This window comes from Crassostrea angulata, chromosome 6, assembly GCF_025612915.1.
Source record: "Crassostrea angulata isolate pt1a10 chromosome 6, ASM2561291v2, whole genome shotgun sequence".
Taxonomy (NCBI): domain Eukaryota; kingdom Metazoa; phylum Mollusca; class Bivalvia; order Ostreida; family Ostreidae; genus Magallana; species Magallana angulata.
In genome coordinates this window covers 15,899,545-15,907,954 of record NC_069116.1, presented here as the reverse complement: position 1 = coordinate 15,907,954, position 8,410 = coordinate 15,899,545, and the positions used below count along the sequence as shown (strand labels likewise).

Sequence of the window (8,410 nt, the reverse complement as noted above, 5' to 3'; positions counted from 1 at the left end):
ATATCAGATCATTGTAGATTTGACAAGGCCCACCAGAACAAAGAGTGACAAATTAAGTTTATATGGTTGATTCTGTTGTTTCGTTTAAAATTCAGGAAAAATGAGGAAAGTTTTGTATATTAGGTTGAAATGGTGCTTTTTTTCCTTCAGCGAATTCACCCTGGGGAGGCGGAGAGAAATTATTACGAGTCCCAGCTCATCATTCTGGACTCCCTAGAACAAGTGCTGAATTCTGTGAGTACTTAAGAGTGCTCGGAAAAATTATAGGACAATAATTGAAAGTACAGCTACCGGTATTTTATACATCAGCCCTGTATTTTTTTACATGAAGGACAGAGTCTTAATTGATAGGAATTTCAACATGTCTCAACTGACATTAATGTTTTTCATCTCCACAGCAACCCAAAGACACATCAAGACTGGATGAAGCTATATATGTTAAACTTCTACTTCCAGAAATTTGTAAGGTATGTTTGTGCATGTATTTTAAGGCTGTGTATGAATAAATGAGTTGAAAATCATTTTTAACAAAACAGTACTATTTTACATAATCGAATGTAAAAATAATATATAGAACTGGACGTGTGTCTGAAATGCCAATCAAAGAATACTTAACAATTGTGATCTTCTATTTTAGTTCCTGAATCAACCCACAGATAATCCAAATCCCTTAGTTCTACAGCTGAAGAACTTGGCCTCCAAAGTTCTGTTTGCTCTTAGTCAAAACAACTTTACTGCTGTCTTCAACAGAATTTCAGCAAAGTATGATTTTAACTTTAATTTCCACTTCCGTAGTTTGTTTCTCTCTCTTTACAAAGTTTTTAAGGAAATTATAACAGTTTTTGTGGATGCATTATGCATAGCCTATATGTTCAGGTTATATCATAAATGTATCTTGTACATGTATATTTTATAGATTATCTAACCTGCCTCCTAGTGCAGATGTTGACCAATCAGATTTGTCGGATCTTGAGCTCATTCAGCATATCAATGTTGATATCCATAGACTTATCAAACTCCTTAATGGTAAGACACCTAACTTGGGTGATAAATTTGAGTAACAGTTTTACCAACTTATTAGTTTAATAAATTAACTTCTAATAATGATGATTTTATTTTTATCCCATTCAGAGGTTGTGTGTAAATTCAAGCCCATCAAGTCTAAGCAGGTGTTTCTGACCTTGGCCAACAACCTCGAAAAGGTACACAGTTTTACATAAACTGTGACTGAGTATTGTTTGCTAGTCGAGTACCCAAATTCTTAAACATGTGTAACAAAAATTTTCATTTCAAAACAATGTTTTAATCCATTATATAGAACTAGATATAATTTCATTGCACATTTTTTTAAACCATGTAGGCAATATGGAACTGGATGGACAATTATCCAGAGGAGTTCACAGATCTCCAAAAAAGACCAAATGAAGAGCTTCAGGGTAAGAAATGAAACACATCATTTTCAAAATTGTATTATGAACTGTTTATAATTTTTGCTGTGTATTTCAAATGAGTACTCAGTGGTGGTCAAAAGAATCAGAATAGAGATTTCATTTTCAGACTGCTCTGACAAGTTGTTTGAGCACTTCAACTCCAGCTGTATGGAGTCCAGGAAGAGAGCTGCAGCGGTATGGCCACTCCAGATGATGCTCCTTGTCATGTGTCCAGTAAGTCGTTGTGCCCATGGTGTATCTGTTTTTGTTGCTCAACAATGTTAAGATCCATAGATGCAAAGAATGACAATTTGAAAAAAAAGAAGAAAAAAATGAATGCACACTGTTTTTGTTTTGTTTTGATTATTGAGTAGAGGTGCACAAATGTTTGGTATTGAACTTATGATTAACAAATATAATTTGCTTTTCAGAAAATCCTAGAAGAAATCAGTAATGCAGATGCAGGTGCCCCTTGTTCTCCACATATTATGAAGAAGGTGAATAAAAACAGAGTTCTCTCAAGTAACTTTTGTTGAAAGAACAATCTTCTAGTGGATGAATTTTGAATTTTAGTTGGGTGTGTAATTGTTTTGAACAATTTGAATTTTTCAGAAAATGTTCATTGATGAAGTAAAAAAAGCCATTGCATCCCACCATGGTGGATCTAAACAGATGATAGAGGGTGCTGCCATCACCTGTGTGAGACTATGTAAGGCCTCCACCTATATCAGCATCAATGACCGCCTCAATGTCCTCTTTGCATTTGTACAGTCCATCATCAATGATTTAAAGGTATCAAATACATGTATTTAAACAATTTTTGGCCAAAAATATGTTTCTAATAAAAATACAGGTTGAAAATAGAGTCTGTTTTATGAAGTACATGTATTAAAAAATGCCCAACATGAACGTGCATCTTTTTTGGAGTTTATTTTTACTAAGATTCTTTGAACAATGATGTTTCAAAAAAAAAAAAAAGAAGCTTATTTGTTTTCTTTAAATTTTCAGAATCTCTTGTTCACTCCTCCACCAAGCAAGACGTTTTCCCGAGGACAGGGAATTGTGGGACAGGACCTGGATCTATACATCGACTGTTTTGTATCGTGCTTCAGAATCACACCCCACAATAATGACGTCTTGAAGATCTGTCTGAATCCCCACTCCCCTCCAATCTATCACTTTGTGCTAGTCAATGCTCTACACAGGATAATCACACAGGTACGTATTGTATCTGATGTATATCTTTCTAAACTGTGTTCTTAATCGAGTTAGGATGTGTAATTTTTAATCTCCTTTTTTATTTCCTATTATAATGTAGAAAGAATTTTTTTACGAATTATATTACATATACTTATTCATGTAGCACTAAAACTGTAGTGAAGTGAGACAAATTTTAAAACAACAGATATTATATTGCAGCACCCACTGGCTTGGTGGCCCCGTATAAATATCATCTATGGGAAGGCTGCAGAGCTTCGGAGCATGTTCACCGACACCCTCAATAAGGTGACCCAGGGGATGGCCACAAACCCCACCCCCAAAGTCATCGGAAGCAGTATTCCCTATGTCAGTATAGCAGTGAGTACTTCACATTGCTTTTTCTTCTTACCTCTTCATACAGTAAACGTGAATGACTAATAGTTCATAGATTCTTTAAGAATCTTATCTAACAAGGTGTATGTCTAAATGATTGACATTGTACTGTAGAACTTTACCAAGATGACCTTGTACAAACTGAGCAAGGCTACAGATGAGAACATGACCACATATCGCTACCTGCTTCTGTGGATCGTCAGACTTATCCATGCAGATCCATACCTTATGTTACATGTATGTAGGAGAAATATTCCTTCACTGAAACTGTGCATACATCTTAATGTATGCATTCCTTAAAAACAATGATTTTTTAATGTATACTTGAGGAGTAAATAAATAAAAAAGTGTACAATTTTCATCAAAGTATGATAATACTTGACCTTTTCTCATGCTTTCTTTGGGTGATATACTGAATATATCCATGTCCTATTGAATGTCCACTCAATATCAATGAGAACCCTCTTAAACATGTACATGTATATTTACAACCGTTCATTTAAATTCAAGTGGATCATTCCATTTTGTAGAATCATGGTAAACCAGGTCATGAAATCCAGAGCAGCACCCTTGAGTTGATGAATGGACTAGTCTCTCTTGTTCATCAGCAGTGCATGCCGGATGTGGCTCAGGAAGCAATGGAGGTAAAAAAAAAAATCAAACAATCTAAATGTGAAAAGGAAATGTTCTATGTTTCACAGATGTTTTCATCCCCCCCCCCCCAAAAAAAAATTATATAATTTAATTAAAATTAAAACCAAACACAACCCAAGTGTTTTATAATTAACATCCATGTAATTAAACTTGCACAAAACCATGCTTGTATGTTATGAAATATACAATTAGATCTAGTGGTATATTAGCTAAAGTACTGGATTGCTGTTGAAATTTGAGGAAAATTTACAGAGTAAAGGAATTTCAATGAATGTAGACTCTCCAACTGAGAAATTCTTTTCTTTTTTTTTTGCAGGCATTACTTTGTTTACATCAACCTATAAACATTGAACTTTGGAATCCTGAATCTCCCATCAACACATTCTGGGATGTCAGGTAACCATGGTTATCTTCATGTAATTAAGGTTACCTAAATGTATTGTTGCTCTGTCAGATAATTAGATATAATTTTGATGATACATGTAATAAAGTTATTTATCAGTGTTTTATTTGGCATATGAACCATTATCTGAAGGGGTTTCTTTTTCTGTATGTAGTTCCCAAGTTTTATTCTCCATATCCCAAAAACTGATTCAGAGACAGTTGGTCAATTACACAGAGATCCTGAAGTGGTTGCGAGATATCCTGGTCTGTAGAAACACTTTCCTACAGAAACATAGTGCCAACGCCAACCTGGGCAACAACAAAACCATCTGTATTCACATAAAGTTGGAGGTAAGCCTGTATTCTTGAAACCACACTTCTAAGACTTTTCTTTGTTTGATTTTCTTTTTGCAAGGTTTTAGTTTTAATAATGTCTAAGTTTGTCAACTTGATTCTTAGAAACTATGTTTTGGATTTCAGGTTGTATTTTTTATGTACCTGTGGAGCATTGACATTGACGCGGTACTGACTGGCATGTCCTGCTTTCACCTGCTGTGTGAGGAGGCAGACATTAGGTGTGGGTCAGACGAGATGGCAGTGACCCAGATTCTGCCAAACTATAATGTTTATGCTGACATAGCACAAGCCAGTACAGTGCTAACTACAGGTAGGCACCGCAAGGAAGTCCCAAGCAATGGTTCCTTGTTTGTATTTGGATTCTTAGGATGTGCATATGTAATGTTGTATAGACATTTCACACTGCTCAAATGAAAACAAACTTGATCTGCATGTTTGTGTATTGCTTTATGTATTGCTGTGTGCCAACAAGGAAGATGAGACATTTTCTTCTGGTTTTTGCAATGGTTTCAAGGATTTGATCCATAGGTGTATTTTGGATATTTTAGGAAGAGCTGCTCTACAGAAGCGAATCATGGCACTGTTGAGGAAAATTGACCAGCACACATCAGGAAACTCTCAGGTGAAATATTTTTGTAGACATTTTCTCTTGGATTTTATCATATCATTATATTGTTCATTTTATTAATTTCTTTCAATAGTTGTAGACGTCTAATTCCTTTATTCCATCTTAAATAGGCTTGGGATGATACATTCAGAAACTGGGAAGTAATCACCCAATATTTAGAAAATTACCCAAAGGATGCCAAAGTCAAAACTGACTCAGAAATTCCTACAGGATTAGGAGAAACCATTAAGAAGAGGAAACCCCCTCACCATGCCAATACAGAACATGAACTTGAGGTTTGTCCCTCAATCCTTGAATGTCCAAGGGTTTTTCTAGTATTCTACAATAATAATACAAGAATTGTATTTAGATGTTTGCACATATTAAGGAAGTCAGATTCAGAAGTGAACAATTTCAGACACCAATCTATTTAGTAAGATCTCCTGAAAGATAATGTAGGTAGATTTACACTGTATGTCTTTGAAAATTTACTTGTTCATTTGATGACAGGATCAGCTCAATGAATGGGCCAATATGACAGGTTTCCTTTGTGCATTGGGAGGAGTGAGGTTACAGAACAGGCCACATAGACTGTAAGAGTATTTCTGCATTGTCAAGTTGTAAATAAAAAGCTCATTAATACCTCACATAACTCAATTCTAAACTTAACTGAATATACATGTACTTACCAATCTGTTTGTGGTTAATTAGCTTGTTTCTTTGATGGTTCTGATTTTTGACACATGTTTGCGATGGGTTTTACAGCAGTGCAGGTCCTTCCATAGCCTCGGGACTAGACTCGCGTAAGAGCAGCCTGATGCAGAGCTACGACACCCAGTACTGCCCAGTCACTCAGTAAGGCTGTAATTTACATGTATAAAAGTCAATAACATATTTGTGAATTTTCATTTTGCTGTTTTGCATATCATTTGACTGTTTACTACTCTGGACATTTTAATTTTCAGACACTTAACTAATGTGGCAATTTGTTTTAGAACGATATTTACATCTACATTGTATGTTTGTCAGAATCATGCTTGGATTATTGTTCACCATTCACCTTAAAAAAAAACCCTGATACACACATGTGCATGTACACAAATAAAGTACTTTGCATCTCACATTAAGTTTCAGACAGGTTGGAAAACCATTATTTTTTGTATTTATGCCGTAACATATGTACAGTATAAGATTTCACAACATCATAGTGATTCATGCATTTCTTTACATGTGTTTGTGTAATCTTTGTATTCAGTGGGACTGGATATTACAAGTCTCCATTGATTTTCATAGATTCATCAGTAACATGCTGAAACTGCTGGTGTGTCAGAATGAGAAGTTTGGGGCCCAGATACAGAAGCACGTGAAGGAGCTGGTGGGACACGAACTTAACCCCGCCCTCTATCCCATTCTCTTTGACCAAATCAAAGTCTGTGTAGACAAGTTCTTTGATCCCTCTGGGCAGGTAATGAAACTTGATTTATGAAAAATTCATGATTTAGGTCATGTAATTGCAGATATTAGTTGACTTTATTGTTCTTGCACATGTACATACATTTCTATGAAAATATTAATACACTAAATTTTACAATGTATATCAGGTTTCAATTACATGTAATTTTCAATTTCTTGTACATTTATTGTAAAACAAATGTGTTTGACAGGTCATTGTAACAGAATTGAACACCCAGTTCATAGAGAATGTGATCTTCATCATGAAAAACATTCTTGAGATGAAGACAGACCAGCCCTGTGAACATCTAGGGGTCACCAGTATTGAGTCCTTAATGCTGGCAGTTGTCAGGTAAGATTACTCCCACACCGCTCACCCCAATCATATCTAATTTAAACACTCCCCCTCCCCCCTTCCTCCGAAATATTTGTTTTTGCTACGCTTTCTTAATGTGAGAACTATCAGATATTGATATGCATGTTGATATACATGTGGATACAAAAAACAATTTTAAGTTTTTCTACAAAATTTTGAATTTTATTGTTTGTATATTAATGATATTCTTTTTTCTCAGGTATGTCAGACATCTTGATTCTACCGTCCATGCCATTCAGATCAAGATCAAACTGTGTCAGCTGGTGGAAGCAATGATGCTTCGCCGAGACGACTTGACATTTAGACAAGAAATGAAGTTCCGCAACAAACTGGTGGAGTATCTGACAGACTGGATCATGGGAAACTCACATCAGGTCAACATTGGTGATATTTGTAGCATGTCCAGGTATGGATCTATTCTATGTTTGATTGTTTTACTCCCGATTAGAACATTATTTATGTAAACTTGACCTATTTGCCTCCACTGTTCAAAATTGTGTTGTTTTAAATATCTGATCAATAATTATTCCTGTGAGAAATTGACATCATGTCGCATACACTGTACATTACTGATGGTCCAATTCTGCTGTCTTATCGGTGCAATTTCTTCGTGAAAATCTCTTTGCTAATCTTTGGGCTATTGCTTAAATAAAGGATTTAAGCCAAGAAGATTGAGCAAGTTTTTATTTTACATGTATTTATAGAAAATTATTTGTAATTTATTTCAAATGTTTCTATAGATTTTGAAATAGTTTTTCTTGAAAGAATTTGATTTTAAATGTTGTCGGGAATCTAAAAAATTAAGCAGTAATTGTTGATCAGAATGTTCTATGATTACGTATTATGATATACCATTTTCGTTGCAGTTTATTGTTTATTTGCAAATGTTATTGGTTGGATTGCAAAGACAGACTTCTGTAACTTCAATAATAAACAAATTATACATGGCAAAGTGTTCATTATGGAGACAGTGACATGCAGTCATCAGTTGTTAAAGATAAAGGCTCTTCTATTAACATTTCTTAGGGATTTCATAAATTTACTGTTGTGAATTGAAGAAAATGAGAATAAAGATTTTAGATAATGTTAAATTATTCCTGATCAACCAGCTGTTTTTGTCAGAAGGTTCAGGTCAGATTTAAGATACCCCTGACAATTGTACAATAGTTTGTCTACTGGTATATCCATGAAAAGCAAAGCTTCGCAATCCAACACAAGTCTTATTAGTTGGTGTATTGTTTTACAGTGTATATGTGCAGTGTACTTCATATTCATTCAGTATTGTTTATTTTTCATTCATTTTGGTATGTAATTTTTTGGTTAATTTCTGTCAAATTCGAAGCCTAGTTGAATATTCCTTATTTTCTTTCTATGTATCATTGTGTCGGTAATTCTGTATATTATTTTCATACCCACTCATTTCTTTACATGGAGATAAAGAGATAACTACAAATATCTGTATTTTCTCTGGAATGCAACTTCATTGGTTATTATGAAGTTGTATGATCAAAATACATTTGGCTGCAGTTTCATCTTTTCTGCTGTTTGAGAGCTCCC

At 34.7% G+C, this 8,410-nt stretch overlaps 1 protein-coding gene across 13 annotated transcripts in view; it reads left to right on the top strand.

The window, feature by feature from the left end:
* The window catches only part of LOC128187971 (neurofibromin-like), a 37,077-nt gene that overhangs the window by 5,711 nt on the left and 22,956 nt on the right, over positions 1-8,410 (top strand). For 12 of the 13 annotated variants that reach the window (XM_052858712.1, XM_052858711.1, XM_052858710.1 and 9 more), the window contains 23 exons: positions 151-234; positions 399-467; positions 638-762; positions 917-1,026; positions 1,132-1,202; positions 1,361-1,436; positions 1,558-1,664; positions 1,862-1,927; positions 2,043-2,222; positions 2,439-2,648; positions 2,850-3,008; positions 3,138-3,260; positions 3,554-3,667; positions 3,994-4,073; positions 4,235-4,412; positions 4,542-4,728; positions 4,967-5,040; positions 5,157-5,321; positions 5,536-5,618; positions 5,791-5,880; positions 6,319-6,490; positions 6,690-6,829; positions 7,053-7,259. In XM_052858712.1, the coding sequence (XP_052714672.1) occupies positions 151-234; positions 399-467; positions 638-762; positions 917-1,026; positions 1,132-1,202; positions 1,361-1,436; positions 1,558-1,664; positions 1,862-1,927; positions 2,043-2,222; positions 2,439-2,648; positions 2,850-3,008; positions 3,138-3,260; positions 3,554-3,667; positions 3,994-4,073; positions 4,235-4,412; positions 4,542-4,728; positions 4,967-5,040; positions 5,157-5,321; positions 5,536-5,618; positions 5,791-5,880; positions 6,319-6,490; positions 6,690-6,829; positions 7,053-7,259 (2,870 nt within the window). The remainder of the gene's footprint in view (positions 1-150; positions 235-398; positions 468-637; positions 763-916; positions 1,027-1,131; positions 1,203-1,360; positions 1,437-1,557; positions 1,665-1,861; positions 1,928-2,042; positions 2,223-2,438; positions 2,649-2,849; positions 3,009-3,137; positions 3,261-3,553; positions 3,668-3,993; positions 4,074-4,234; positions 4,413-4,541; positions 4,729-4,966; positions 5,041-5,156; positions 5,322-5,535; positions 5,619-5,790; positions 5,881-6,318; positions 6,491-6,689; positions 6,830-7,052; positions 7,260-8,410) is intronic. The other variant, XM_052858705.1, reaches the window with a different exon arrangement.